Source organism: Xylocopa sonorina, chromosome 1 (genome assembly GCF_050948175.1).
Source record: "Xylocopa sonorina isolate GNS202 chromosome 1, iyXylSono1_principal, whole genome shotgun sequence".
Classification (NCBI taxonomy): domain Eukaryota; kingdom Metazoa; phylum Arthropoda; class Insecta; order Hymenoptera; family Apidae; genus Xylocopa; species Xylocopa sonorina.
The window spans coordinates 8,100,142-8,128,092 of record NC_135193.1 but is presented as its reverse complement, the minus strand read 5'-3'; the positions used below and the strand labels follow the sequence as shown (position 1 = coordinate 8,128,092).

The 27,951-nt window shown below is 30.1% G+C and overlaps 7 protein-coding genes across 12 annotated transcripts; 4 read left to right on the top strand and 3 right to left on the bottom strand.

Annotated features, from left to right (window-relative positions):
* Positions 1-65: 65 nt before the first annotated feature.
* Vha44 (V-type proton ATPase subunit Vha44) lies at positions 66-10,984 on the top strand. 3 transcript variants are annotated; one of them, XM_076899839.1, is made up of 9 exons: positions 66-255; positions 1,262-1,583; positions 3,651-4,250; positions 7,603-7,789; positions 7,929-8,027; positions 8,115-8,323; positions 8,433-8,577; positions 8,664-8,808; positions 8,916-10,984. In XM_076899839.1, the coding sequence occupies exons 2-9, from the start codon at positions 1,298-1,300 to the stop codon at positions 9,009-9,011; spliced, it is 1,767 nt and encodes a 588-aa protein (XP_076755954.1). In that variant the 5' UTR covers positions 66-255; positions 1,262-1,297; the 3' UTR covers positions 9,012-10,984. The 3 variants fall into 3 exon arrangements, with proteins under 3 accessions (XP_076755954.1, XP_076755938.1, XP_076755946.1); XM_076899823.1 differs by lacking the exon at positions 3,651-4,250 and having other exon boundaries at positions 72-255; XM_076899831.1 differs by lacking the exons at positions 66-255; positions 3,651-4,250 and adding an exon at positions 1,147-1,165.
* A 26-nt stretch (positions 10,985-11,010) lies between these two features.
* LOC143426420 (S-methyl-5'-thioadenosine phosphorylase) lies at positions 11,011-13,609 on the bottom strand. The gene is made up of 6 exons (XM_076899876.1): positions 13,453-13,609; positions 12,976-13,136; positions 12,525-12,745; positions 12,237-12,439; positions 11,797-12,006; positions 11,011-11,159 (listed from the first exon to the last, which is right to left on the bottom strand). The coding sequence occupies exons 1-6, from the start codon at positions 13,471-13,473 to the stop codon at positions 11,118-11,120; spliced, it is 858 nt and encodes a 285-aa protein (XP_076755991.1). The 5' UTR covers positions 13,474-13,609; the 3' UTR covers positions 11,011-11,117.
* Positions 13,610-14,001: 392 nt separating this feature from the next.
* Hat1 (histone acetyltransferase 1) lies at positions 14,002-16,879 on the bottom strand. Of its 2 annotated transcripts, none has more exons than XM_076899804.1 (7): positions 16,716-16,879; positions 16,069-16,223; positions 15,515-15,777; positions 15,245-15,401; positions 14,948-15,162; positions 14,610-14,761; positions 14,002-14,542 (listed from the first exon to the last, which is right to left on the bottom strand). In XM_076899804.1, the coding sequence occupies exons 2-7, from the start codon at positions 16,215-16,217 to the stop codon at positions 14,249-14,251; spliced, it is 1,230 nt and encodes a 409-aa protein (XP_076755919.1). In that variant the 5' UTR covers positions 16,218-16,223; positions 16,716-16,879; the 3' UTR covers positions 14,002-14,248. The 2 variants fall into 2 exon arrangements, with proteins under 2 accessions (XP_076755919.1, XP_076755927.1); XM_076899812.1 differs by lacking the exon at positions 16,716-16,879 and adding an exon at positions 16,346-16,501.
* A 207-nt stretch (positions 16,880-17,086) lies between these two features.
* Positions 17,087-17,669, top strand: LOC143426413 (dynein axonemal light chain 4-like). The gene is made up of 2 exons (XM_076899862.1): positions 17,087-17,328; positions 17,412-17,669. The coding sequence occupies exons 1-2, from the start codon at positions 17,263-17,265 to the stop codon at positions 17,667-17,669; spliced, it is 324 nt and encodes a 107-aa protein (XP_076755977.1). The 5' UTR covers positions 17,087-17,262.
* A 208-nt stretch (positions 17,670-17,877) lies between these two features.
* On the top strand, positions 17,878-18,998 carry LOC143428560 (mitochondrial import inner membrane translocase subunit TIM14). Its single transcript, XM_076903527.1, has 3 exons — positions 17,878-17,981; positions 18,444-18,578; positions 18,642-18,998. The coding sequence occupies exons 1-3, from the start codon at positions 17,979-17,981 to the stop codon at positions 18,852-18,854; spliced, it is 351 nt and encodes a 116-aa protein (XP_076759642.1). The 5' UTR covers positions 17,878-17,978; the 3' UTR covers positions 18,855-18,998.
* A 93-nt stretch (positions 18,999-19,091) lies between these two features.
* Positions 19,092-21,562, bottom strand: LOC143427704 (growth hormone-regulated TBC protein 1). 2 transcript variants are annotated; one of them, XM_076902054.1, is made up of 7 exons: positions 21,307-21,559; positions 20,678-20,879; positions 20,348-20,578; positions 20,109-20,269; positions 19,923-20,031; positions 19,552-19,737; positions 19,095-19,457 (listed from the first exon to the last, which is right to left on the bottom strand). In XM_076902054.1, exons 1-7 carry the CDS (start codon positions 21,426-21,428, stop codon positions 19,350-19,352), a joined length of 1,119 nt encoding a protein of 372 aa, XP_076758169.1. In that variant the 5' UTR covers positions 21,429-21,559; the 3' UTR covers positions 19,095-19,349. The 2 variants fall into 2 exon arrangements, with proteins under 2 accessions (XP_076758179.1, XP_076758169.1); XM_076902064.1 differs by lacking the exon at positions 19,552-19,737 and having other exon boundaries at positions 19,092-19,457; positions 21,307-21,562.
* Positions 21,563-22,224: 662 nt separating this feature from the next.
* Eif2a (eukaryotic translation initiation factor 2A) lies at positions 22,225-27,710 on the top strand. 2 transcript variants are annotated; one of them, XM_076895503.1, is made up of 12 exons: positions 22,225-22,362; positions 22,862-23,125; positions 23,326-23,425; positions 23,700-23,875; positions 24,630-24,718; positions 24,785-24,929; positions 24,998-25,168; positions 25,434-25,608; positions 25,685-25,848; positions 25,939-26,040; positions 26,109-26,296; positions 26,377-27,710. In XM_076895503.1, exons 1-12 carry the CDS (start codon positions 22,335-22,337, stop codon positions 26,500-26,502), a joined length of 1,728 nt encoding a protein of 575 aa, XP_076751618.1. In that variant the 5' UTR covers positions 22,225-22,334; the 3' UTR covers positions 26,503-27,710. The 2 variants fall into 2 exon arrangements, with proteins under 2 accessions (XP_076751618.1, XP_076751626.1); XM_076895511.1 differs by having other exon boundaries at positions 26,109-26,306; positions 26,377-26,488.
* Positions 27,711-27,951: the final 241 nt, after the last annotated feature.

Here is a 27,951-nt window from a genome sequence, read left to right as displayed (position 1 = left end):
TTCCGGATCGATTGGTAACAATACCGATTAGTGCGGATAGGTTCCGAGTCAGCTGATGATGTTCCCCTTTAGTTTATGCTTTAGTTGCCGGGCGGGTCGCAAGGCAGCAGCACACAATTGTCATCACGTGAGGTCACAATGGTTTCTGATGGTTTCGACGACGAGTGACTAGAACAGCGAATGTTTTGAATTTCCTGAGAAATTCAAGCATCTGCCGTGTTCTCTAAATAAAAGTGGAATTCACGATATTCGAACGTAAGTAGAGACAGTTTGTTTCTCATTCGAAATGAATCGATTACAGCAGAGATTACGGCTGAACGGAAAACCAAAAAGTGCTACTAACCCATGTTTTGCGATTAATTGAAATTGCAAAGTGCTGTCAAACGGTCGTCCTGCGTGTTTTCGTATGATTAAACGCAGTATGTCGTGTATTCGTTAAGCTGATTTAATTATATTACCAGATCGTCGGGAATTTAATACGGGACGCATTTTTTAAGAAATAAACGAGATCTATTGTTATCGATTTTATAGTGGTTTATTAGTAGACGCCATTAAGTCATTTCAATGATAAGCTCGACTACATACTGAAATATTTGCACAATCAGTCTCCATTCAAGGCCATCCTATTTCGTCTGTAATTTCGTGTACACTTGTCATTTCCCTATATTGATCGTTCTATAAGTTCGGCGCGCCATTCTTCCACTTAGTATATGTCACGTGGAAAGCGCGCCTAATTACATAATACCGCAGTTAAAGAAATACGTTTGTGCCACACCCCCTTCTTTTGTTTAATATTTCAAGGCTCTGTCTATATTTTGAAATTGTTAAACAATGTCAAACCTCGCACCAACAATTCTTATATGCGCACAGAATCAATGATTAACGCTTTTAGGATCGTAGAATTTATACGTCAAATCGATAAGCTGACATTTGAAAATGAAGCAGGTGGTTGTTGACAAAACTACCTTCTCCTTTACAGAGTAATTTTGATTTAAAGGGAAAAATAATTTGCTAGAAATAAATTGAATGGTTATGATGATAATATGATGCGGTAAAATAAAAAGATGAACATGTCATCTGGACATGAGTGGTATGAAATACAATTTTAACTATTTTATATATTTAGGATGTGATAAGAGTTTAATTTGTAAAGAATCTAATGCAAGTACAAAAAGATTTTGTATTTCACATAAGTTTGTACAATACATTAAAGTATGCATATATATATACATATAATATACTATATGATACAATGTTTCAGATACAATAAAACAATCATATTGGAATACTATCCAAAATGACAGAGTATTGGTTAATATCTGCACCGGGGGATAAAACATGCCAACAGACATGGGAAACCATGAACAATTTGACATCAAAGCAACACTCATTATCGGTCAACTACAAATTTCATATCCCAGATTTGAAGGTGGGAACATTGGACCAACTGGTTGGTTTGTCAGATGATTTAGGGAAACTTGATGCTTATGTTGAGCAAGTAACACGCAAGGTGGCAACATATCTGGGAGAAGTTTTGGAAGATCAAAGAGACAAGCTACATGAAAATCTTTTGGCCAACAATAGTGAGTACAAACATTGTTGTGCTTGAGTTTTTAGAATTTGCTCTTTAATTTAAAATATCTATCCTCCAATAGAAGAGAATAGATTATCGAAAAATTCAAGGGTCCAAAATCGTGTAAATAATTTTTTTCATTTAAAGTTACAGTTCATAAAGTAAAATATTTAAATTCAAAAATTTCTTAAAGTGCCATTTGATGCTATTACATATTTTTCTTTTGGACCCTTGTGAACAGGTATCGATCGATTTTTTGTGTACAATGTTTTAACAATAAAATAATATTGGTTGGCAAAGACATCAATGAATACTATACACGACACAAAACATGCACACAACTTAGAATTTTTTTTTAATGAAAATCTTAAACATGTATCAGTTGATTTCTTAAAATTTTAATTTATTCATTGATAATAACAATAGCACGGTTAGAGTCTTTGATCCTTATTCTCCTCAGTACCCTACATTAATAGACTGATAGATAAAAACAAAATTTTGTCTGTGTACGCTAATGATAACATATCAACAATATTATTTTTTTTACAAAATTCTCTTAATAGATATGTTTTTTTATTGAGGATAATATACAGGCAAAGTAATTATGGCTATAACGCATAGTAATTAGTATTTTTAAATATGATATGTACCATAAATTATAGAATTGAAAGCAAGAGTGAGAATTTTACATATGCATAATTTTAAATAAATAATCAAATAATCTGTACAATTATCCTTAAGAAAAAAACAAAAAATTATATATGCATATTTATTTTTATGAGTAATGTAGGCTGTGTAAGTCTGTTATAGTCAGTATGGTATGATTTTATTTAATTGCATAAAATCAATGTTTCTTTTAATTCTTTACTTCATTTGAAAATTGAAGATTTTGTTCAATGTACAAAATATGGTGGTACACATCATATTCTGGCATACAATTTATATATCTGTAGAACGCTTATTACTATAATTGGGTTAGAATTCATTTGATTAATTTTTTAATACGGATAATTTTCTCATATTTGTGGTGTTGCTTGGCTTGCTTTGTTTAATTTGGACCACATTAACCCTATTTCCCTACCTTATTATTTTATTAACAAATGCTCATACATGTGCACCATCAAAGATGTATAAAACTACAAAAAAATTTTGATACACAAACATGCAGTATCATCGTATATTGAAATATAGATGAAAGATTTCAAATGTACAGAGATCTAGATGTATGGACCACACTTATTGTTAAAAATTTACAAAGGACGCAAGGAGTTGCTTGGGTTACTGTGGTCACCAAGCTCCAATTAGTTGTTATATGGATTTCTTTCCTCTTTTCTTCAGTTCTTTTGTTTATTTTCCCTTGGCATTGTTAATCATTTGCAGTTTAAGTTTATATCATTGCATATCATTTGCACATACAATCTTCAGTTCTTTTGTTCATTTTAATTATATATTGTTTTATATTTGTTTCTATTTCTTCCTTGTTTCTTTTTCTCTTTGCTTTTCGCCACGTCGGAGTATTTATCGAAGATTCGACTCGAAGCTCTGGGTGACAATCAGTTTATTTTTAATTGCAAAGTTCTTATAATAGAAAAAGAAGAATCAATAGTAAGTTGTCAGCAACAGTACCAAAAATTTGAGTAATAATTAAATAATGTAATCATGAGGTGTGCATATTTATATACGTATAATTATTTAAAAATGAATAAATTTAACGTATTAATATTTTGCATAGAAATTTCATAAAGTGAATATTTTGTTTATCATTATAATTTCGATATTTCGATAATAGTCATATTTGTAAAAATTAAACGATAAGAAGTTCTCTGCTTATAGTATGAACAAATGTTCATCTACAGGAATTGTGTATTATCGCGATTAAACCTTTATTAGGATTTGTTCCACGTTAGAAGTTTGTATGCGCTAAATACTCCGTGTTTTTCCTTTCTTTTTTTTCTTGAGTTATTTTGATTGAGTTTCGACAGCATTGTCGTTAGGCATTTGCGTAGGACGCAATAATAGTTGAACGAGACGTAAGAAAAAAATCGCGCGGAGATTGGGACTGGGCTGTAATGGATAGGTCAAACGTCAGTGGATGGGGAGAGCTCGAGCCCCGAAGGGGGTCCGGACACCCCGCCAAACACCCCCGTCACCCCATCACACAAGACTTCAAGGGAGCACCACAAGCAGTGGAGGGAATCGGAGAAATGTGAACCAGAACCGGCCGCCTGTTTAGGTCAGCATCATCACCAGCGTCACCATCATCATCACCATCATCACGAGCATCATCATAGCCATAAACTTCACAATCATCCAGACATCGAAAAGAGATCATCACACAGCCCTCAAGGCATCTGTGATGTCCGTTCATCGAATGATCCCTCGTCAGCATATTCATGCTACCATGCGCATTGGTGCGCTGCTTCTACCTCTTCCACACCTATTCCAAGTCCCACTCCTACGAGTCCGAGTCTTTCCCTTTCATCAAACTGTAGCAGCGAAGGAGAGACCAGGTGGCAGTCAGCGACGCGTCCTCGGACCACTGAGAAAGCAGATCGATCTACTACCTCCAATCGCAAATCACTCGGCAACGACGACGACGACGAAGACGATGCGGACCAAAACAACGACCAAGACCAAGACCAAGACCAAGACCATAGCGGCAATTTGCCCAATCCAGGTACCCGTCCTATCACCGCCAGGTCAACCCCGTCGAACCTTTTATTCCCCCCAAACATAGCTGCGAGACTTGTTCGAACCTATTTTCCTGTGCACCTCGTGATTCGCCCGTTTTAGCGACCGATTCTTGTCTTGTCTTTTTTATCTCCTTTGGAGGTAGATATAGGAGAGAACGAGAGAAAGAGAGGGAGAGCGAGAAAGCAAGCGAGAGAAAGAGAGGGAGAGAAAGAAAGAGAGAGGTTGTCATTTCATAGTATTTTTGAAAGTTTTTAACGAGATATTCGCATGCAGCTTTTTGCTTTAGAGGGAGAAGAAAAAAGAGGATAATTGATACTCGTTTCACAATCGTTTGGATACTATCCAAATTGAAATCCATAGATACTGAAAGCGTCTTTATGATCCTAGTGCGCTATTCCCTTCAATGTCGATTCTGCACAACTGCACTACATATGCAATGTTTGTAATGCTAAAATATTTTTGCGCCAAACCTTGCCTCTGATGTAATAAATTATTTAAAGGTCTTTTTTAAATGTTAATGTGCTATGTCAGACGAGAAAGCATTGCTTATTACCTATTTTATTTTCCTTTTTGTCACTATAATAAATTTACTACACTTTGTTACAATTAAATTTGCATTGCATTCGAAAAACACGATTTTATTTATATTAGTAACTATTTGTACATATATATTTGCATACTGAGGACAGAGTTTGTGAAAAATGAACGAAGCAAACTTGTTAGAAAAGTCATGACAATCTCTCTCGAGTGCTTACAGCATACACGAAGTGAGACAGTACCAAAAGGAAAACTAAATACTTAGCTTAGTTTACTTAGCTTACGATTCAAGTTATACAGAATTCTAGTATGTCGAATATTTTTATTCGAATAATTTCCTTGATGATGTCACAATCGATGTTTAATTTCTTGTGCACGCAGGAATTTAAAACCATTCGAAGATAACAAAGACAGCTACCATGTCCTTGCACATTTTTAATTGCTGCAAATGTGCGTACATTGTTGAATTTTTTTTTATTTTTTCGGGAAATGCTCTAGTATTGTTTTAAGTTCTTAGCTCTCTCTCTAGTTCTTTTTCACTCCTGCGTCCTATTGGTGACTAAATACTTCACAATTCTTATACAAAGTACATAAAAAAGAAAAAAAAAACTATTCAACCTAAAAGAAAAGATGGTTCCTAATAACATAAAAGTATTCTATTTGATATGAATATATTTTTTTTCGGAAATCATTCGATATCAATTGTTCCAGGTGCTGTGGACGAATGAATGAACACATAGTGTATTACCTTAATCACGATCAACCTATTCTTGTTTTACATTTTAACTGCTTCTTTTTATATATATATTTTTTTTCCTATTTCGTGTTCTCTTATACCATACTTTGCTTTAATTCTCTTAGATATTAAATTTTTGTTAGATATGATTTTTAAAAGATACATGTTTAGATAAATACTTGATAAAATCTTTCTCTACAAGTATTTAACGAAATTAGAATGTGTTAGTGCGATAAGTTTGATATGTAATTATTTCAACATTACATACATTGAGTTAATTAAGTAATTTAAACAAAGTGGTTTGTAAAAAAAAGAGAACATTATTATTTATGATCAAGTAATAGAAGAATTTGTAAAAAACAAAGCTCGTGATACTCGTAAATATGATCTAAAGTATGGTTTAAGAATAATGATAAGAAATTAATATGATATATTTCATTACAATGACACTATATTATATTATTTTATTTCTTTCGATATATTTGTTAGCAATTTTCCTATACCTAGCTTTTACGTGCTTTCAAATTGTTACCTTCTATAATTTTCATTGAAAGACAAATACTGCACAAACTGTAATACATGTACACATATGTATTATGGACGTTTGCACAGATTACAGATAAGACACAATTAACTGAGAAAATTTTTTAAACACTTATCGATCGGTACATGGACTTATAAAAATACTGTTTCGCATGATCAGATAGATTTTTGATGACAATATGATGCTCAGTACCCTTCAACACTACAAGTAATCCATGTCACAAAAAAACATCCTACTGATCAACTCTTATGAAGTATCTCATGAACAGTTAGCATGGGACCGCTTAAATATTTTAGCTTAGACGTTTATCGTGTCTATGTTACTATTGCTGATGCTATATATCACATAGGTCATTAATATAATAACACGATATCTTTTAAAAGATACGAAAGAGGATTTATATTACACAGCATCGGTGATCGTTATTATTTTGATAGTAGCTGTTTATATTAATATTCTAATGAACCAGGTGTGCGTGCATGCGTGCGTGCGTGCTTATTCATTCAAAATAGATTAATCAACAGTTTCATGAAAGAGCATAATAACTTATAGTTCAAAGTTCCTTCTAATTGCAGAGTTACCATAAATTTTGTTTGAATGAACGTTTTAACTAATGATGTAATGAGAAAAATTTCAATGAAATAAAAGTATCAGCTGGAATGCGTGATGCTTGTTTCATTCAAACTTAATTTACGAGCAATTCTTTTTCATCATTACAGATATATAAATAAGTTAAATAATTTGAACTGATGTCTACATAATAAAATTATTCGTTAAAAAGGAGAAGTTTAACTTTATTTTAAATTAACTAGAATCTCACAATAAGAAAGAATTGATAACGTATAATGCTTTTATACATTAATGTTTGCATGCTGTATTTTCGTTAATGTCTTGCTTATTCTCGTAACGCTAATAATAAGTAAGAAGCGTACTAGAATCAAGAAATAAGTTCAGTAGAAACAGTCTTTCTCTATTTTCTCATTATATTGCCAATACTCTCCTTATCACAGAGTCGATCTGAAAATTATTTTAATTGTGATTCAGCTAATATTAATTTTTAATTAGATATATATATATATATATATATGCATAATTTTATTGTACACACGCAGACGTACAAAACGTAAATTTATAAATATAAAGAAAGAAGATAGATTTTCCGACGCGCGATCTTTTCCATAAACTCAAAATATCTCCGTCACGCAAAATGTTTTAAATACATAGAGCATACAATTTGTGGATACAGTACAGTTCTGTATTTGTACAATAATATGTCGACAATTCAACAGAGCTTTATCATTTTTAGCTTACCAAATACTTTATCAAATCATTAAGAATATTTTCAGTACCGCATTTGTAAGCACATTAAGCACCGTCTATTACATGTGATTTAAACATTGCATGTGACTTATTATTCCATATTTTTGGAAATTTTACAAGCTCTGTTTGAATATTTATATTAGAAGTAAATATAGATATCCGCACAGAACAATTACACTAAAATTTTAAATTTACTAGGTGATCTACCATCATATATAACTCGATTCCAGTGGGATATGGCAAAATATCCTATCAAGCAATCATTAAGAAATATCGCTGATATTATCAGCAAGCAAGTGGGTCAAATTGATGCAGACCTTAAAACGAAATCTACAACGTATAATAATTTGAAAGGAAGCTTGCAAAATCTTGAAAAGAAACAAACGTAAGTTATACTCGAATGTATACTATTTTATCGATTAATGTTAATTAAACAGTATTTTATATATTATTAAATTTTCATCGATTTCTATTTTAATTAATTTATTCAAAATTGATAATATTAAATAATTGTTGTTATGTAGAGGAAGCTTATTAACAAGAAATTTAGCAGATTTAGTGAAGAAAGAGCACTTCGTCTTGGATAGTGAATACTTGACCACCTTGCTTGTAATTGTGCCAAGGTAAATTTGTTTTGAATTCCTACACAATTTCTATTTTTACAAGTTATAAAATTAATCAATTAAACAACTTTTTTGTGAAATGTTCAGAGCGAATTTCCATGAATGGTACAGCGGATATGAAAAATTAACAGATATGATTGTACCGCGTAGCACGCAACTTATTAATCAAGATTCTGAATACGGATTGTTTACCGTCACTTTATTTAAAAAAGTTATTGAAGAATTTAAGTTACATGCTCGTGAAAAGAAATTTATTGTCCGTGATTTTACATACAACGAAGAAGAACTGGCAGCAGGTATTTTTAACATGTTATTTTAATAATTAATTTTTGCATTTCTTAATTTTATAATAAGACTCGTTGTGTTGTTACCTGTAATCGTGAAATTAATTAAATTGCATTATAGGAAAGAATGAGATAACGAAATTGGTAACTGATAAAAAGAAACAATTTGGTCCTCTTGTACGTTGGTTGAAAGTTAATTTCAGTGAGTGTTTTTGTGCATGGATTCATGTTAAAGCTTTGCGCGTATTTGTAGAATCTGTCTTAAGGTAACGATATAAATTATTTAATATTTAAATACTATTAATGTTTTAAATTTTAATATTTAAAAATAATAAGATTTACAACTTATTAGGTACGGGTTACCTGTAAATTTTCAAGCAATTTTGTTACATCCTCATAAAAAGTGCGCAAGGCGATTACGTGATGTTCTGAACCAACTTTATGCGCACTTAGATTCTTCTGCTACAGCATCTTCTGCAGCACAAGTAAATCAAGACGTAAGTTTTAATGTTTCAACAATAAATTATTTTAAACTCATTTGGTTTGATTATTTTTATAAAAATTGATTACATAATCTTTTCTTTTCTTATATCTGGCCAAACAGAGTGTGGATATACCAGGATTAGGATTTGGCCAAAATGATTATTTTCCTTATGTGTATTATAAAATCAACGTAGATATGGTTGATAGTAAGGTTTAATTGTTGAAGAAGAGCCTATTTTCTATATTATAAATATTCTTTCATTTACATAACACATACTTCAGTAACTCCAGGTACTTAAGGCAGGTGCGTACAAAGCAGTATCCTTTGTTTACGTGAAATATAATGTTTTGCATTTTTTAGAATGTTGATACAGTTTTTACTTTCAATGTAAACACATTTGTAGTACCGACTTGCTTCCATCAGTAAATCAATTAGCCCCTTCCCTCCAAATGATATTTTTATAGTATACCAAAAAAAATACCTGGAGAGATGTATGTATTCTGATATTAGCTCAATATAAACTGTGCATAATAGATTGTACAATCATCTGTATAAATTTTAGCAACAAACATTTGAATATATGTACACTGAAAAATTTCCATTCATTTCAAGACAGATTATATTTCCATTGAAGAACAAACATTTTAGTACAAACCAAGTTGATAATATAATTGTTTCCTTGAAAAACTTATAGCTTTAAAAAAAGAAGGCAAATGAAAATATTGTGAAATCTGTTATTGCAATTAATCTGTTATAACAGTAATAACCATATATTCCTGGAAGTATCTGTATACATCAATGTATTAAAGTTCCCATAATTAAATATAGCACAACCTACATATTTTACATAGTACTACATAACAAACGGAAGACATCATCGTGACGGAATAGAAATTCTGCAGATATGAAACTTATTACGTTGCGCGTTACCTATAAAATTAAGATAATTGTGAATATTACTGTGAAAGGGAAAGTTCGTCTTGTTGTAAAAACGTATGCTACAATACCAATCAACTGTTTTGTTCCAAATGCTTTTATTATATTCATTAAATAGATTTTCATGGTGCATATATCGTACGGCAATTCGTAAAATAAGTGTTATCCAAACGTTAGGACAAAGTAAATTGATTTTGTTAAATATAATTCGATAATTAATGTTTTAATAATACAGAGTATACTGCATACATACAAATGTATCAACGTTACTCATTCCACGATCGTGAAATTGCAAAACATTAGTTGACTTTTTAAAGTATTACTATTAACATTATGTTTTAAAGTTTTAGTAGTGAGTATGTAACTTAAGCTTGATCGTAATTCATTCAATCAAAGTATTAAATGCCGATTTAAAGGCTGCACAAAAGTGAAAGCAGTAGTGATATGGAATCGTTACAAAACGTGTTAAATGATTAAATACAATTTGTATTATAAATACTTTCTGTATAAAAAAATATGTTATAAAATATTATGTTAAATTATCGTGTTTTTTTTTTCTGTTCATAAATTATGTTTGCAATACACGGGCGATAATTGAAATGTATATCTGAGTTATGTTCGCTACTTTATTCTGTAAATACATTTTAAAAACAGAATAGGCTGCAGGTACGGTTATACATTCTTTTTTTAATTTATGCAAACATATCTTAATTCAAGGAAAGATAACTTAGTTTATAATTTTCGCCCAAACAATTAATCAGCATCAGTTTGAGAAAGTACAGCCTTATTTCGAAATGTAAATTATACAACTGACGATAAATTTGTTAATGAATACATAAAATTTTATCGTCATCGATTAAATTTTATAATGAAACAAAGTTTTTCCTGCGCGTTAAGTGATGTGAATATTCTATAGTTAAAAATGTTATATGTATCATATTGATAATTCTGAAAATGTATTATTTTATATACCCTAACATTAATTACAATATATTATATTTATACTGTATCACTCTTTAAAGTTCCAGCTGTATAAAAAACATTTCAGTTATAGTGATGACAATATTAACTAAATGATATAACTGTACGTTAAATCTATGAATAAATGAATTCTTATGTGTGATTCAAGGATTGCATTACAATATTGTTACGATATGTACACACATTAAAGACAAATTATTGCTTAGCAAACTTACTTTTGTTGACCGTATACGTAAATGATATAAATTAATAAAAGCCATATTCTATTTTCATTATATTGTATTTATTAAAGTAAACAATATGTTATTTAAAATTCTTAAATAAGAGATGTACAAGCTTCACATGTTATTCTGACATGATCTTAAACATGAAATATTTTATTCATATAATATCAAATATGTAAAATTACGAAGTTTTAGAAGAAACATTACTACTTCGGATCAATTCCTGAAATGAAGAAAAATTTATATACATTTATCGAGAATGCAAAATGTTAATTTATATTAATCTTAAAGTTATGTTGTCGGTATGTATATCCCAGTAATTTTATGGTAGAATTTTTTGTAATTTCCCGCTTTAGAGGTAAGAGAGAGACAGATATATATGAAAGTTATAAGAAAGAGTGAGACAGATGATAGAGACCCTCCACTAGAACCCCTGGCGCCATCTCTGTGAAAAGTGCTCAAACTGCTCGCACATCGTTATCGACAGCGAAGTGAACTACTAAAAACTATTAGCGCCATCTCTGCGGAAAGTAGTAAAACTAATGCCCGACTAGTTTCAACGCTTCTCCAACAGATGACGCTAGTTCTTCAGTAGTTCACTTCGCTGTCGATAACGATGTGCGAGCAGTTTGAGCACTTTTCACAGAGATGGCGCCAGGGGTTCTAGTGGAGGGTCTCTATCATCTGTCTCACTCTTTCTTATAACTTTCATATATATCTGTCTCTCTCTTACCTCTAAAGCGGGAAATATACAATAAATTAGAATAAAACTATTAAAATATACATCCCGACAACTCAACCTTGTTACAGTAAGAGAACGTTGTTGGAGTCTATTTGACTAAATACTTTGTGAATGTTACCTGTAATGCGTCAATTTCATTGTCCCAGTTTCTTTCATCGATAACTTTGACTGCTTTTAAAAATATGTTTTGTACTTTATTAAAATTCTCTTTCAACACCTTTATCACATCGACCACATGAACATTATCTTCATTATCTTTCCAACAATCATAATCAGTTGCCATTGCTACAACGGCATATAAAAGACCTGCCTCTTTTGCCAAATATACCTTGTTAAAAATGTAAATTAAATACAGATAATATTAGGTCTCAATTCTTCTCACACTTGTGACAGTGATAAAAGATATAGCAAGAGTAGAAATTTCATTATAACGAGACATGCGCTCGCGTGAGCGTGACTAGTACAAGAAAATACAAAGACTTTCATTATTTGTAGGATAATCCAGTAATTTCAAATGTATTCGTAAATTGATATAAAGATGATAGAAAAGTGTGATACCTCAGGACACAAAGTCATATTAACTAAATGTCCACCTAGAAGACGCAATGCATTGCTTTCAGCTTTTGAAGAGAATCTAGGTCCTTCTATAGTCACAATTGTCCCTCCTTTCTTTATTTCATATCCTAATTCTTTGCCAACGTCATATAATATCTGGGATGTACTTGGATCAAAGGCTGGTTCCATTGGCATATGACAGACACCTAGAATTATATACTGGATTAGTTATATAGATCTGTTATCATTGTTACCAATTAGACCATCTGTTATCATTTAGATTTAACTTGCCTGAATATCTGGATAAAGTACCATCATAAAAGGTTGTATTCCTTTTTATTGTTCTATCTAAGAAACTGTCTGGAACAACTAACTGTCCTCTTCCAATACTTTCTTGTAAAGAACCGCATGCTGTTGATGCAAGTACATGAGTACATCCAGCCAAGCGTAAAGCTTCAATATTTGCACGATAATTGACTTCAGTAGGACCTATCGTATGGTGTGGACCATGTCTGAATATAATTATAAAATATTTCTTTCATTAAACTTTTACTACACATACTCTTAGATGACGAAAATGTACATTTTGTATATATATATATAATAAATTTCGTTATACCAATAATATACATTTTAAGTTATGTATATATATATATATATTTTTTTTTAAAACATTTGAAAAATATCTCATTAATTGCAGTAGTTTTAGTGTTATCAATTTATTAAAAAGGGTAAACATTACCTTAATAACATTATTACATCTACGCCATTAATATTTCCTTGATAAAGATCACTAGATGGTAATCCAAAATTATTTTTAGCAGTATTTCGCATAATTGCAGATTGACAATTGAATATCTGGTTTTGAGGATCATTTAAACCTGAACCACCTATTATTCCGATCTATATAAAAATGAATATCGTGTAAATTTCGTTCGAATAGAGAATAGAAAATTATGCGAATCTTCAAAAAAATCAAAAACCACCTGTTTAATATATTTATTATGTAATAATAAAAGAAAGATATCACACGAATGCAATCGGATTATTTTAAGAGTGTTATTCATGAGAAATATATAAAATAAATAGAAAATATACTTTTTCATCAGATATATTATCATAATATACTGATAACGAAACTGCTGTACCTAAATTAAATTGTTTATTTCTAATTTTTTAAATTGTCCAATAAAAGTAAACTACCTTAACATTACATTACCTTAACTTTATATTTGTTCATTTTCAGTTTTATCAAATATTATTCGAATGATCTTATTGCTATTCTTTTTTGTAGTAGAATCTTCAACAAGGTAGTATTATCAGTAATATCCGCTATTGACAAGGAGTTTATAGATACGGATAGACCATTCATCTTGTATGACTTCGTGTTCCGTGATCTCAATTACCGACCGTGTCAGAAAGCCATAACCTAATTCAATCTAGCCTAACCCTGCACGCTTCAAAATAGAAAGATTAGGAATATCGTTCAATTCGACTTTGAAAGTGGTTAAAACCTAATAGATAATGAAGATATCCGAACATTATTTTTTAATCGGCTGCTGTATTCGTATTGGTGTCATATGTGGCATCAGAATTCGAAAATGTGAATCGCAGCAATCCTTATTTTCGTATCATTTTCAATATTATTGAGTCAGCACAGAATGCAACTATTATACATGCAATATTAGTCGTATATTAATACAAAAATTCAAAATAAGTTTAATTTTAGGTAATACTTTCATGTTTTGAATATTTCGTATACAATGAACAATTTGTATTTTTATACAAAATATAAATTGATTTGGCACAGTAGTGTATGTATTTAAATTCGTGATACTTAAAGTAAGTGAATATTCTAACTTATTAAATATGATTACATAAAATAAATTATTTGATAGAATGAAACTTTATTAAGCTGATAAAAAAATTTTACTGGTAAATCACATTCGAGTGATATCAACTGATTCATACACACATACAACTTATTGAAAACAGAAAACGAAAAATATTAAACTTCAAAGTTCTTCCGCATCTTCCAAACGTTTAATTACTTTTTTATATTCTTCTTCTAAAGATCTATATTCTTTTTCAAGCGTTTGCATACGTTGCTCCAACGTGGGCAAAGTAATGTTTGCACGTTTATCGATATTTCTCAATGCGCACTCCAATTTTTTTAAATCATTTTGTTCACGTCTATAAGGAATATTCAGTCTTCTTTTCACATCTAGTCTATATTCACGATATTCTTGCTCGTTTGTTAGATCTGTCGCCCGCAGTCTCAAAATTTCATATACTCTCCGAGCTTGCTTCTAAAGAAATAAAAATCGTGTGTTTAATGTTTAAAAAACTTTCTTTACAGTGATTCAAATATAATACCTTGTTGATTTTGAATTTTGCTTTAGCTTCTGCAGCCATTACTTTATTAAAACCTTGAAGTAAATATTCTCGTGAGAAACTAGGCAACGTACTGCAATTCATTGCATCCACATAATCTCTTAATCTTTGAAAGGTCACAGAAGGGTCCTCAACTAGAACAATGATGACAATGCCTTATCAAAATGTACTAGATTTACTGAAATAAAAGTCTCTAGTCAGGTTTACATTTACATTTACCAATCATCTATCAATTTACATTTGCTTTATTCATTTAAATCGAAAAAGATTGCAAATCGTAGGATAAGATTATCATTAATTATTTATCTAGTCTTATTTACCTGTTATATCTATAACTTCAGTTCTTCCAATATATTCACGGTAAATTGCATGTAACAAATGTGTACCAAGGCCCATATTTTGAAATAGTGGTAAAATTAAAACTTGAGCTATACGAGGTCTAGTATGGTGTGGATATGCATAATACTGGTAAACAGTAGCAAAACCAATAGTTGCATAACGAACAGTACCATTTGTTGTTTGGTATTTCTCAAACCTATTTGAAGAAGAACAATGGATTTAAATAATCTTATATATCATAATAGAACGAGTAAAGAATAAACAATAACTAAACTTACATATTAAAGTAATGCCACCGATCATCATCAATGTCTACAAAATTGGCAGCATCTATGTACCACAAAACAAATGTTTGAAGACGTTGATGGTACTCCTTGAACCCTTTATAAGTCATGTCCGCTTTGTAAACTTCAAATTTTCTTATACAACCTTCATCTATACCGTTTGTAAATTTCCACTAATTAATTTTTATTACTTTTTTTACATTAAAATGTATACTTTGAAGTAAGCAAAAGATATTTGTACATAAAATATTCATAGAAAATTACCGTCAACAGAAAATGAATGCAGCAATTCACCATAAGGTCTAAATGTATCATCCTTTTTCAAAGATTCGATAAATGTATCTATATTTGTATGCACTTGTGGGGCTAGTTTCTCAGCAATTTTTGGCAATACCTCATCAGCTTCAACTCCCTCATAAAGTAATTTATTAACTTTCTCTGAATAAGTTGTACCCAGATAAGTTTCTAAACAACCAGCCGAGTAGTACAGTTTCACTCTAAGATCCCGGTAACCAAATATGGATTCGCTAACAAACAAAATGAATTATCAAGAAAACATATACACATATATAACAAAGCGATACAATTTAAAATATGTCTATATAACATACCATGGAGAACATGTACAAAAATACAGTAAACAAAGAACTGCTTTTTCATTATGTATGCAACAAATTTATAATAATTAAATGTGGGTGCACCAAACTATCCAAACTATGAAATACATTAGATTCTGTTCCTTTAGCTCTGTTTATGAAAGTATGAATTTGTACATGAACACATATGGTCTATTAATAGTATACATCTAGGTAACAAACCTATCACCAAACACTTGATGAGACATTTCTGGTTTAAACGTAGTTTCATCGTCTTCTAAATCTTCAATAGAGCGTATTAATTTAAATTCCAAGGCATCATTACTGCTGACTATTAAGCTCTTTAAGCGTGCAGTAGCTGGATCTTCCATATTGTACTAAAAAAAAAAAATAAAATAAAATTTGTAATAAAATCGATCTGTAAAGAATAAAAAAGTTCGAATTACACCTGTGATAAATATATTGCAACAATTAAATTAAAATTTACATTATTATTTACATATTCATCTATGCAAGTTTAATCTTCGAAATGTATAGAGTTCAAGTTCATACTGTACAATAAATTTTCCAAATACATTTATACAGTATTTTCAAATATATCGTATTGTTCAACAAGAGTCATAAAACAAGCATTCATAGGTTATACAGTGTGTATTTTAGAATTGGACAGTAACTATAAATTGTTCATTGTTACAAAACAGAGTATGTATCAGCTATTTAAACAGTAAAAAGCAAATTTTATCGTACAATTTTTAAAATTTCTATTTATTTGTAAATATATATATATCGTTCTTTCGTACTTCTGTGTTTTAACGAATTATCACGCGACAGTTTCAAGACAATACACATAGCATTTCACAATGTTATACCTCCTTTTGATATGTACGTATAATTTCTCAGTAAATACCGGTTTTTATTACTTTTCATTAAATATCACGGTATAAAGTAACTTCGCGCCAAAAATGAGAGCGGTTATTTAAGCTAGTTACAACTCTTTCAAAGATTATAAATTGACTGGACTGGGTGTTGCTCTGAAATCTTGTAAGACATTGGTTACTTCTAAAAGCTCGTATGATTTATAGAATAATTATCTTAAATTTGCAAAACCATGTCATAAGCTAATTTTATACGCGAGAATATTTTTACCGAACGTATGTGCACGTCGTGAATAAAAATTGATATAACTTAATTTATTTCTACATTTTCAATTTCAATGTGTTTCGTTATTCACATAATATCGTTATATGTCAATTAGATAAAATAACAAATGAAACGTATTGGTTACGTGTTTATAATTAATCATTTATTTTAACTTTTAATACTCAAACGCTTTTAAAGCGCATTAAATATTTCAGCGCTGAAATTTTCTCTGGTAACATAATTTGCAATTGGTGTAGATTTCTCTGAGAACCAAAAATGTCTGCAGGCGAAGTGAAGAAAGCAGAAGAGCATTTAATTATTCACACATATCCTTTATGCAAAGTAAGAGTTAGAATTCATTTAATATTGTATATTTTGCAATATTGTAGAGATTATACAATATGATTAAATTAAAATCCTTCTAGTATAGCGATATGAAGGAAGTAATGAAACAAGAAGCAATGGAGATATGCGTAACTGCTACTGAAAAATTTACTGATAATTACGAACTCGCAGCTCGTAATATTAAAGAGAATTTAGACAAAAGATTCGGAGGACCATTTCAAGTAGTGGTCGGAGAATCGTACGGTTGCTCAATCACATATCAAATAAAGGCGTTATTATACATGTACAATGCTGGTAATATTGCTATTCTTGTATGGAGAACAGTTTCAACTTTTTGACGAAAATATAAACATTTTAATGTAACATGTTTATCGTTCGCATTAAATTAAATTATCTGCGATAAATCAAACGGTCATCATTTTCTAGGGACATTTCAGGTTAGGTTATTTAAAACGGTAACTTAAAATTGGTAACATAATTGGTAAATTGAGGAAAAAACCATCGCGACATGCGCGAAACAGAAGTTATAACATTTACCTACAACGAACTACAGTTGGTTATCTTTTCACACTACCTTTTCGATGATTATTTCGATGTCAAATTATTGCGCGACAAACATTGTATTGTTTTGAGTATTTTTCAGTAAAATGGTAAGAATAAATTGGAAATAGTGATTGTGAAATATTTAGTTGTCACATCGATATTTGTAACACTAAATCCCTAATGTTTGTTCGTGTTTCGTTAAATTAACATTATTTCGTGAGTTGTAATTGTACATACAGTTATGAAACTACGCAAGTATATATATATATATATATGTGTGTGTAAGCACGTGTATTTCATCACAATTTCAACAGTGATAATAATTTTAATGATTTTACGAATGTTATGTATTAAAAAAATAAATGAAAAAAGCGAATACTTCAATATCGAAATATTCAATATTTTCAAACTATACGAAGTTATAAGAACACGTGTAGTTATTAAAATGCACACATATACTTAAATTAGTCAAAAATTAATTAACAGATAATTTCCTTATATGATTATTACAGCATGTTCATGAATTATAGAAGAAAATTTGATGTATTTGAAGTTTGTAATATTTTTAGGGTAGTACACTTATCGCAGCAGGCCTGGGCCTTGCTGTAGTGGGCTTTACTGGGCGTTATGTACTTAAAAGAATGCCACAATTATCTCAAAAGATGGCAGAGGCTTTTAAAAATATACCCAAGTTAGATTCGCAGGTAAGATATTTTAAATGTTTTATATACATAATGGTTGCAGTCTAATAAAAAATATGACTTCAGACATTAGCAAATAGTAAATATTACAAAGGGGGTTTTGAGCCTAAAATGACTCGGCGTGAAGCTAGTTTGATATTAGATGTGTCGCCAACTGCAAGTAAGGTAAAGGTCAAACAACAATTTAAAAAAATCATGTCTGTAAATCATCCAGATAGAGGAGGATCTCCATATATTGCAGCAAAAATTAATGAAGCAAAAGATTTGTTAGAAAAATGATTCATGTATGGATAGTTAACCACAAATATAGGTATTACAAACTTGTAAATCTGATCAATAAGTAAATCTTCATGTATATATTTAGTAACATAATGATTCTATATTCTATTTAATTTGTAATAAAGTTATTTATATATATACATACATATAGTATTGGTATTTTCCACTACTGTCAACACACAATATAAGGCGTGCATATGTATATATTACAATCTTACACTATATAATAAAGTTACTATTTCGTTTCATATTTGTTTGTTTTTATAAATAATAAACGTGTACAAAGAATCTTATAAATTAATGTAAATCAATCTAATAATAGAACATTATTGACATTGTTATTTTCTTTCTGGCATTACATTTATATTTACAATACTAGTAGAAATAACATTATAATACAATCTTACACAGCATATTCGTTTTCTCTCTTGAAGAATTACAGTAAAACAATATATTGACTAGAATCTTTTAATAGAGAAAATTTCGTTATTGGTATTATCGTCCTAGTTTGTTCTCCTTTTGTTCCGAGCGTTGTCGTGATATTTTTGTTCTTAGTTTAACAATTGTGCTACCAGGCAGTGATCCAGGTATTTTAAATATACTCTAAAAGAACAGAAAACATTTTACATTTATTGTTAGTTTAGTTTTGTTAGAAAAGAGTATTTTCATTCGATACACTTATGACAAAAGTATTTACCTGCATAAAGTCATGGCATTTTAAAACAATACTGTCTTTTGTTATTTCTTTAAAGCATTCAGCTAATGTTGTAAAATCTTGACAAGCAAGCAAGTTGCACTTGTTCCTTTTTATCAGAGTTAATGCAACACGAAATATAATTTTACTGCCTTCATAAAAAAGGCAATCCCATATACGCAGCGTAGTCTGCCAAGTTGTAAATATTTTATTCAATACTTCTATAGTTTATGGCAATCCAAACAGGTATTAATTCAAAACGTTAAACTAATGAATGAATCAACTGTGTACACACCACATATAATAATGTTAAAAAGACATAGGAACTTTAATTCTGTATAAAGTCTTTAAAAAAGATATAAAATTAATTTTACCTCTATAGGTAAGACCTCTGCGAATAAGCACACAAACCATTTCGTTGTAATAACTGCCCAAGGTAGGCCTATGTTCGTTACATGTTGATAAATGTCTGGCATTTTTATTCTAGAAAGCATAATTGTAATAATAATACATATACATACAAGACATCTGTGTGTTTGCTTAGAGAATAAAAAATTTACTTGACTAATTCCGCGAGCACATCAATATCTGTAAGCAGGCCATCCATTGTTGGTGTATAATAGTCAGGTAAAATTTTTTCTATTAGAACTTTTAATAACCAAAATGCTGTTTCTTCATTTTTTGTAACAAGCAGTAATAGACCAGCTATGTAATTCAGGCCCTGAAGAAAATACCAAATGCTTTTGCAACACTTGCTCTGTGTAACAAAGTATATTTTGTGTAATTTTTAAATACCTACTTGACAATATCCTACTGTCTTATTCTGATGAGCAAATGCTAGTAGAATATTATACAATTGATGCTGTTGATTTTCTGTATTGTTAAAGAATATGTTATCTGGAAATGTTCTTGGCAAATCAGTTTTAATGATGTCTGCTAGTTGTTTATTATGTGGAGGTTGTAATATTTTTTGATAAAGGTCTGGGTCTGCATTTCTTAATTCTTCTCCTCCACTGACAGAAAGCCATACCTTAAGAATCATATTTTTCCTTTTTATATTTAACATATAAAACTAAATGAACAAATGAATATGTGAATGAATGAATGGATGTATAAATTTTTTATTTACTAATCCTCTGTGTTCTCCTGGTATTCCTTTGCGGACATATCTCTTTATTGTAATGCTACGCTGCAATGACTTTCCCTCTCCAATAATCTCAGACCATTTCTTTGCTCTTTTAGCGAGTACCTTGAGATACTCTGATATAAAATCTTCATAGGTTTCATAGTCAAAGTCTTGAGGTCTTTCGAAGCCATATTCATCCACATTACTGAGAAGCATATATTAAACGTATGCATTAAAAAATATCAAAATTATTAATAAGCTTAACAGGTGTCGTGCTTTTACAAATATAATAAAAAATGAAACTTGTTATCAATAATATAGAAAATATTTAATATTTAATTGTAACAATAAACTAATGATAATGATAAGTTTGTTTCTGGACAGTAAGGTCATAAAATTTCGCCGAAAAAATGTTAATTCAGTAATAGATTACTGTTATTCGTGACTTTTATGTTATTAAATTAAATTGTATTCCTAAAACATAACCTTATTTAAATCGAAACAAAACTAAGACGAACCGTTTCCCTTTGGATGTGCCAATGATTATATCGTTTTTAACTTTTATATACATTTACGAAACAAATAAAAGATCACAACGTTATTAAAGATAATGCGAAATCCATAATGCTTACCTAAAACATGAACTTGCCATGCCCCACGCAAGACGATGCTGACATATAATTTCTGCCATATATAGGGTGTCCAGCAAGCACTTTTCAATTTTAAGCTTTTTGTGTTCTAACATATTTAACATATATTCAAATGTACAGTAACGATATTTTGTATTAGCGAATCTTTGGTTTCCTTATCTAATCTTCAATTTAACTTCAACTACTAATTTAGGACTTTATACTTAATTGTTACAGTTTTATTGCTTGTATCAAGTAATTTTTTAATTTATTTATACATATACGATCACAACACTACACTTGCGATACTTGATTTTGTGAAAGTTTGAAAATACTGATGTTTTATATTTGGACTATATCTTTTGTGTTTGTTTAGAAAAACATCTATGTATCTTATGTATAATCTCTGAACACGTGTAAAGCTTTTATATGAATTTGAACACGTAACTTATATATAATTGTTTACAGGTAACATTTGAATTAGAATCTATTAATTACCTAGTTTTTACGTACAAATTTTGTACGCACTATAAAGAAAAAGATAAAATTTTTGAAAAATGAAAAAATCGATATCCTGAACAATAATCGTTCTCAATCGAGAGAACTAGCCGACACTATACTTGTAGTAACTAGTTTAGAATTTGCGCCTGCGTAGCCGTTTGACAGAAATTTGTGTTCAGTTCCATGTAAATTTAAATGATGGATTAGTATTTCTTGATATTATAGTATTGTACGAGCCTGAATTATTTTCTTATTAATTTTTAAGCGAGTACATCAGTTTATCTATACATGTTACATCATTCGAACGATTTGGGTCTTACATAAATATTACTGTTTCTCTGAACATTTAGATTGACGACGAAGGAAATTGAATAGATGTTACTTAATACATACGGCACTGAGCGCACGTGTTTCTTGCATACGATATTGGCGACGCATGTGCAAGAAATCCTTTTCAAGGGACAAATTCCTCAGTCTGGCAAGAGTGGTCGATACTCGATATTACGGTACCACATGGTAACGGAGTTAAAATGGCGTTACCTGTTCCTTGTGTCGCTGGTGAGTATTTTTCTGTTGCGTCTATTTATATTCCGTTTGATTTGAAATTAAATTTTAATGGTACTTTTACGAGTAATATCGATATGCATAGAATGTATGTCTGTCTATAATATACTTTATAAGTTCCATATTATACCATGATTGACTGTAGAAAAGTGCGTCATGTGGCATTGTATTACCGAAACACATTTATGATAAAAAAAAAAAAAATGTGCCCTGTATTATTGCAGTTATCAGAACGTGTATACTATTAATACATTTATTTGCAATACGTGTTCCTGGCGATTTCATTCAATTTCATAAATTGTTTCCAGTTTACTTACGTTTATCTTACTGATAAAGTATTTCGATATGTAATTTTATATTTGAACGTGTAATGTTTTTTTTAATTTTACACGCATCTGCTTTTGTCGGAATTGATCGTATACGTGGACATTTAAATACTCCGAAATTTACAATAACGAGAGATATTAAACATTGTACAAATGGTTTTCTTCAGTGAGAGGTTCCATCGGGATCAGTTTAGGACAAGGCCCACCGTCATATGAACCAGTAAAGTCATTTCCTAAGGATGACAGTAAAACGTGTAAAGCGATGATTTTTAGTCCAGAGGGACGTTATTTTGCATGGGTCAATGGAATGACTACCAAGATTTTACATTGTTCCACGTGGAAAATCGTTACAGAAATCAAGAGGCCCAAAATTTCTGCAATTCAGTTCTCTACTCAAAGCACATATTTTATGACATGGGAACCATTCATTGGTATTTAATTAATTTTATTTATATATGCATTCAAGTATTTGTTATATCTTATTTGTTTTCTTCACGCTTGATTCATTATAACAGATTAAATAAATATTCTAAATTTTTCAATATATATATGTATATATATTTTAGTTGCATTGTATCTAGACTTTTTTGTTATAAATACATTATTTGTAACATTGATCAACATATTGCAGCAACAGTGTCAAATCCTCAAGGGACACCAAATCTTCACATATGGAAATCAGAGACTGGAGAACTAGTAAAGAGTTTTGTACAGAAAAAACAATCAGAGTGGTAACGTATCATATGCATATAATTGTTTCTTTTCTTAATTTAAATTTATTATTGTCAAATAATTTTTCATTCTCGTTTCTTCTTTATTTTCATTCTATTTATATAGATAGAAAGTAACTTCTATAAATAACGAAAATTATTATAATATTTAAATCATTTTAAATATCTATATAATATTTGCAATTATTGAGAACTGCTAATTTTTTAAAAGTAAATATAAATGATAGATAAAAATTGTTTATTATATAGCTACATTTATATCGTATCTATCCAGGGAGCCTCAGTGGACAAGTGATGAAAAAGTCTGTGCGATAATTGTAGGTGCAAATGTCGTTCTGTATGAGGATGTCAATTTTAACAAAGTTATGTACAGAATAAATGTAGCCAAAGTTGCTAAATTTAGTATATCACCCAGTAATAGTCCATATTACATTCTGTGTTATATGCCGGGTAATTAAGAACTTTGTTTAATTTTAAATTGTACAAATGCATATATCAAGGTACTTACATGTGGAGAGTATGCCATTTTATTAGTACTTATTTCATAGAATGAATATCATATATATGATAAAAGACATTCACAAAAATGTTAATGATAGTTGATAATTCTGTTTAGATGATTAAAATATATAAAGTGTTTATTATTAATATATTTGAAGCATAAGTTACATAAAAATTGGCATATTTTATGAAATACTTTTTTATTTCAGTTTCTCTCATTATGAAGCGAGTATGTGTTGTGGCAAACATATAATGCACAAATGGAATGAAGATTATAAGACAATTAAATCTGTAGAACACTTTAATATTTTAAAGAAGTACAACAGAATATTAATACATATAATGGTATTTTGCAAAATATACAAGTATGAATATGTAAATCAGGATCAACAGTAATGGAAAATTTTCCTGATTATTGCATGCTCATTTTTATATGTAAGTACTTTCATAAAGTTTTAGGGAATTGTAAAGTACATTTAACAGGTAATTATTTTTCATATCAAAATACATGCGATTCCTTAGATACTTAGAAATGATATTTGAAACTGTTATAAAAATCCAATATCATATTTTTACAAGAAAAATAAATACTCTCCACATTAAATACCAAATTTTTTAATTATATGGTATTGTACTTGTTGCCACTACAATGTTAACAATAGGTGATTAATTGTTTTCTATAATCTTAATTACTGTATTATAGGAAAATCCGACCAACCTTCATTTGGTAGAGTATTCCAATATCCAAAATTTGAATCCACACAAGCTGTGGCAAACAAAAGTTTTTTCCAGGTAATATATTAATATAAAGATTATACATACCTGAATATTATAGAATACTAATACTTTTATCTTCAGGCTGACAGAGTAAACATTTATTGGAATAATCGTGGAACAAATGTTTTGCTAATGACGAGTACAGAGGTCGATAAAACATCGTATTATGGAAAGCAGACTTTGCACTATCTTAGTATAAAAGGAGAAACGGCTATGGTTACGCTTAGTAAGTTACCGCTTATTGATACTAATAACTATATTACTATATTAATTCCTTCTCGTTTTCTTAATTAGGTAAGAAAGGTTCTATACATGCTGTACAATGGTCCCCTAAAAATAATGAATTTTGTGTTGTATACGGTTTTATGCCAGCCAAAGCGACATTATTTAATCTTAAATGTGAACCAATTTTCGAATTCGGTTCGCTACATCGAAACAGCATTTATTACAATCCTCAAGGGAATAATATCCTTTAAATATTTCGAAATATATTTCATTTAGGACAAAAGTAAATTGAAAGCAGGGCGTATAGTATTTAAAGTGTATTCGCAGTAGCAGAGCGGAGCGGAGTGTATCAGCGTTAATAAAATAATGAAAGCGTATTAAAATAAATGAAAGTAAATGCACATAGACGGAGCAAGATTCATTTTATATAAGTTTGTACATATTAGCGCTGATACGACTGGCTCTTTTATTTATTGATAACAATATCTCCTTAACCACTTTGCACTTCTGATTTTAACTGGATTTGGTAACCTGCGCGGTGGTATCGAATTGTGGGACGTTGGTAACAGGAAATTAATTGCCAAGACAGAGGCTCCCGATACAACACTTCTTCAGTGGTCGCCGGATGGTGAGCATTTCATGACCGCAACTACGGCACCTAGACTTCGAATGGGCAACGGGTAAAATAAAATTGTATATCTGTTTACTATTAATAATCGGCAGTTAATTTATATCTATTAAATGTTTTTTCTGTAGATTTAAAATTTGGCACTATACTGGGACTTTATTATATGAACGGCCGTGGAACGAACAGGAAGAACTTTGGGAAGTTTTATGGCAAACTTTTCCACCTGAAACATTTCCAGAAAAACCAATTAGTTATAAAGCTGTTGAGGGTATTGCTCCCAGTGAACCACAAGGTACACGTTATTTATAATAATTGATATAATCATAAAATTGTTATAGCAATTATCATATTGTGCATTGACGGTAAATTTTTTTATTCACAGCATCAAAACAAGCATATCGACCGCCTTCGGCAAGAGGAGAAAGTATTACTTTTAAATTACGCGATGATGAAATGTTTAAAGATAAGAAAAAGACTCCAAAGTGTAAGATAAATTTAATTACACGTGTAAAGTGTAGATACTTTATCTCTCAAGTAATTTTTTTGCCATAGCTACAACAAAAACGAAGAAAAAAACAAAAAAGGGTACAAAAGAATTAGAAGCGTCCGCATCTTCTCAATTTAGTGATCCAAGTACAAATGGACAAGTTACTACAAGTACGGACACTCCGAGTTTAAATACAAGCGTTCCAGAATGCGACGACTTAGAGAGGAGTAAGAAAATTAAAAAAATTAAAAGCGTAAGAATCTGTTATTAAATATTATAGCAAGAAAATAAATTTGGTTGATCCTAATTTTTATATTTCTCATTTCTTAACAGAAATTAGAACAGATTTCAAAACTAAAGGAACTGCAAATAGCTGGCAAGCAATTAGAAATCAACCAATTAGACAAAATCAAGAAAGAAGCTGATCTAATCAAAGAACTCGAGGGGCTCGCTTTATGATGAACATTTCAAATCGCGAATATGTATCTCTTCTGAAAACAGAAAATGATCTCGGTCTCTCACATACGATATCACACGTACAGAAGTTACGTTTGGCTGTAAATAAAAATTTTCATTCTCTGAAGTGGTAGTGGGAACAAGTGAAATTCAGAAGGTAGACTAAACAGATGTTTCCATGTCATTGAGGTTGTTAAAATTAAAAATATAAATTTCACGTTCTAAGCGATGATGAAGGTATTAAAATGGTCCATCGCCAAATTTCTCCTTTGATAGGTGGAAACAAAATCATTTTTCTCTTTCTTAATGGAATCTTTGTTCTAAGCAATACTTCTCTCTCCTTAAACAGCACTGAAGGATATTACAACAATAGTTCAATAACGACCAAGCTTCCTCATTATATATTCCTGTATGTGGGATGTAAGGGTGTCGCACTACAACAAATTTGAATGCCCCCTTTCACGTAATAACGTTCGATAAATATGAAAAGATGAATCGCGTTATCTTGTAATTCAATAATTGGAAGCATTGATTATAATAGCTTATTATACGATTTATCTTGTGTGTATAAAGCATATAATGTGATGAAAAGCGTGACATGAAAAAAAATACCATAACTAAAGAAGCAGACGAATGCACATAAACTTTAACGTTCCTGAAATTAGGCTTGCACATAAAATTTAATTCTTCAATTTTTACGTTTGTAAATTATACGCAGCATATCGTATTTCCCTTTTTATCTATTGGTGAAAATTTAGCGGCGATTAAAAATATACATTATTTTATGGTTCCATAGTTAACTACAGCCATTTTATATGTACTGTACTGATATCTTATAAGAACTGTTTTGTTCTTATTCGTATTTTTGTTTTTGTGCCTCGAATTACGTTTAAGATTCAACATTTTTTTGTATTTTTCTTGTTATTAAGGGTTATAAGACTGGTCAAAAAAAAAAGAAAAAAAAAAGTACGATTATCTGGCACAGTTTAACAAATAAATGAAAAAAAACTGCCAACAAATTTCCAACATATGCCACAACTAGAAAAACATTTTTAAATAATAAAGGAAATTTAGCTTTTTGAATCAGTTGATTCTTTAAGATATTGTTCTTTGGTAATGTTCAAAGTTATCCTTGTGTGTTTACTTATCAGATTGCTAAAAGGTTCGATAGCAATCTAAATTTTTATGATAAATATATGGTTGCTGTTGTATTACTTGTTTTAATTTAATATTTACTAACATTATTAAGATATTTAAATTTTATTGAATCAGTCAAATTTGTACGACGCAAGTTGTACAAATGAAAAGAAAACAACTATTTTTTATCTTCTTTCTATATCTTTGATATAAAGATATAAAAAGATTACGTACAATTGGAGCGAACTTATAGTGTAAGACACGATTATGTCAAATTTTCATAAAATTCATAGAATTACTATTATAAAAATCGTA

Bases quoted from the DNA above. Each gene is read 5' to 3' on its own strand.
- Vha44 (XM_076899839.1), top strand. From the start codon at position 1,298: ATGACAGAGTATTGGTTAATATCTGCACCGGGGGATAAAACATGCCAA. The intron at 7,790-7,928 runs GTAAGTTATACT...GTTGTTATGTAG, and splicing joins AATCTTGAAAAGAAACAAAC to AGGAAGCTTATTAACAAGAA. The intron at 8,578-8,663 runs GTAACGATATAA...ACAACTTATTAG, and splicing joins TTTGTAGAATCTGTCTTAAG to GTACGGGTTACCTGTAAATT.
- LOC143426420 (XM_076899876.1), bottom strand. From the start codon at position 13,473: ATGAACAAATATAAAGTTAAG. The intron at 12,007-12,236 runs GTATCACACTTT...ATTTTTAACAAG, and splicing joins ATATGACTTTGTGTCCTGAG to GTATATTTGGCAAAAGAGGC. The intron at 11,160-11,796 runs GTAACATTCACA...TCTTCATTTCAG, and splicing joins ATGAAATTGACGCATTACAG to GAATTGATCCGAAGTAGTAA.
- Hat1 (XM_076899804.1), bottom strand. From the start codon at position 16,217: ATGGAAGATCCAGCTACTGCACGCTTAAAGAGCTTAATAGTCAGCAGT. The intron at 15,402-15,514 runs GTAATTTTCTAT...CAAACGGTATAG, and splicing joins GCATTCATTTTCTGTTGACG to ATGAAGGTTGTATAAGAAAA. The intron at 14,543-14,609 runs GTATTATATTTG...TTATTTCTTTAG, and splicing joins CAAAATTCAAAATCAACAAG to AAGCAAGCTCGGAGAGTATA.
- LOC143426413 (XM_076899862.1), top strand. From the start codon at position 17,263: ATGTCTGCAGGCGAAGTGAAGAAAGCAGAAGAGCATTTAATTATTCAC. The intron at 17,329-17,411 runs GTAAGAGTTAGA...AAATCCTTCTAG, and splicing joins ACACATATCCTTTATGCAAA to TATAGCGATATGAAGGAAGT.
- LOC143428560 (XM_076903527.1), top strand. The intron at 18,579-18,641 runs GTAAGATATTTT...ATATGACTTCAG, and splicing joins TACCCAAGTTAGATTCGCAG to ACATTAGCAAATAGTAAATA.
- LOC143427704 (XM_076902054.1), bottom strand. From the start codon at position 21,428: ATGTTAAATATGTTAGAACACAAAAAGCTTAAAATTGAAAAGTGCTTG. The intron at 20,579-20,677 runs GTAAATAAAAAA...ATGATTCTTAAG, and splicing joins CAGGAGAACACAGAGGATTA to GTATGGCTTTCTGTCAGTGG. The intron at 19,458-19,551 runs GTAAATACTTTT...CTGTTCTTTTAG, and splicing joins AATGCCATGACTTTATGCAG to AGTATATTTAAAATACCTGG.
- Eif2a (XM_076895503.1), top strand. From the start codon at position 22,335: ATGGCGTTACCTGTTCCTTGTGTCGCTG. The intron at 23,426-23,699 runs GTAACGTATCAT...GTATCTATCCAG, and splicing joins CAGAAAAAACAATCAGAGTG to GGAGCCTCAGTGGACAAGTG. The intron at 25,169-25,433 runs ATATCCTTTAAA...ACCACTTTGCAC, and splicing joins TTACAATCCTCAAGGGAATA to TTCTGATTTTAACTGGATTT.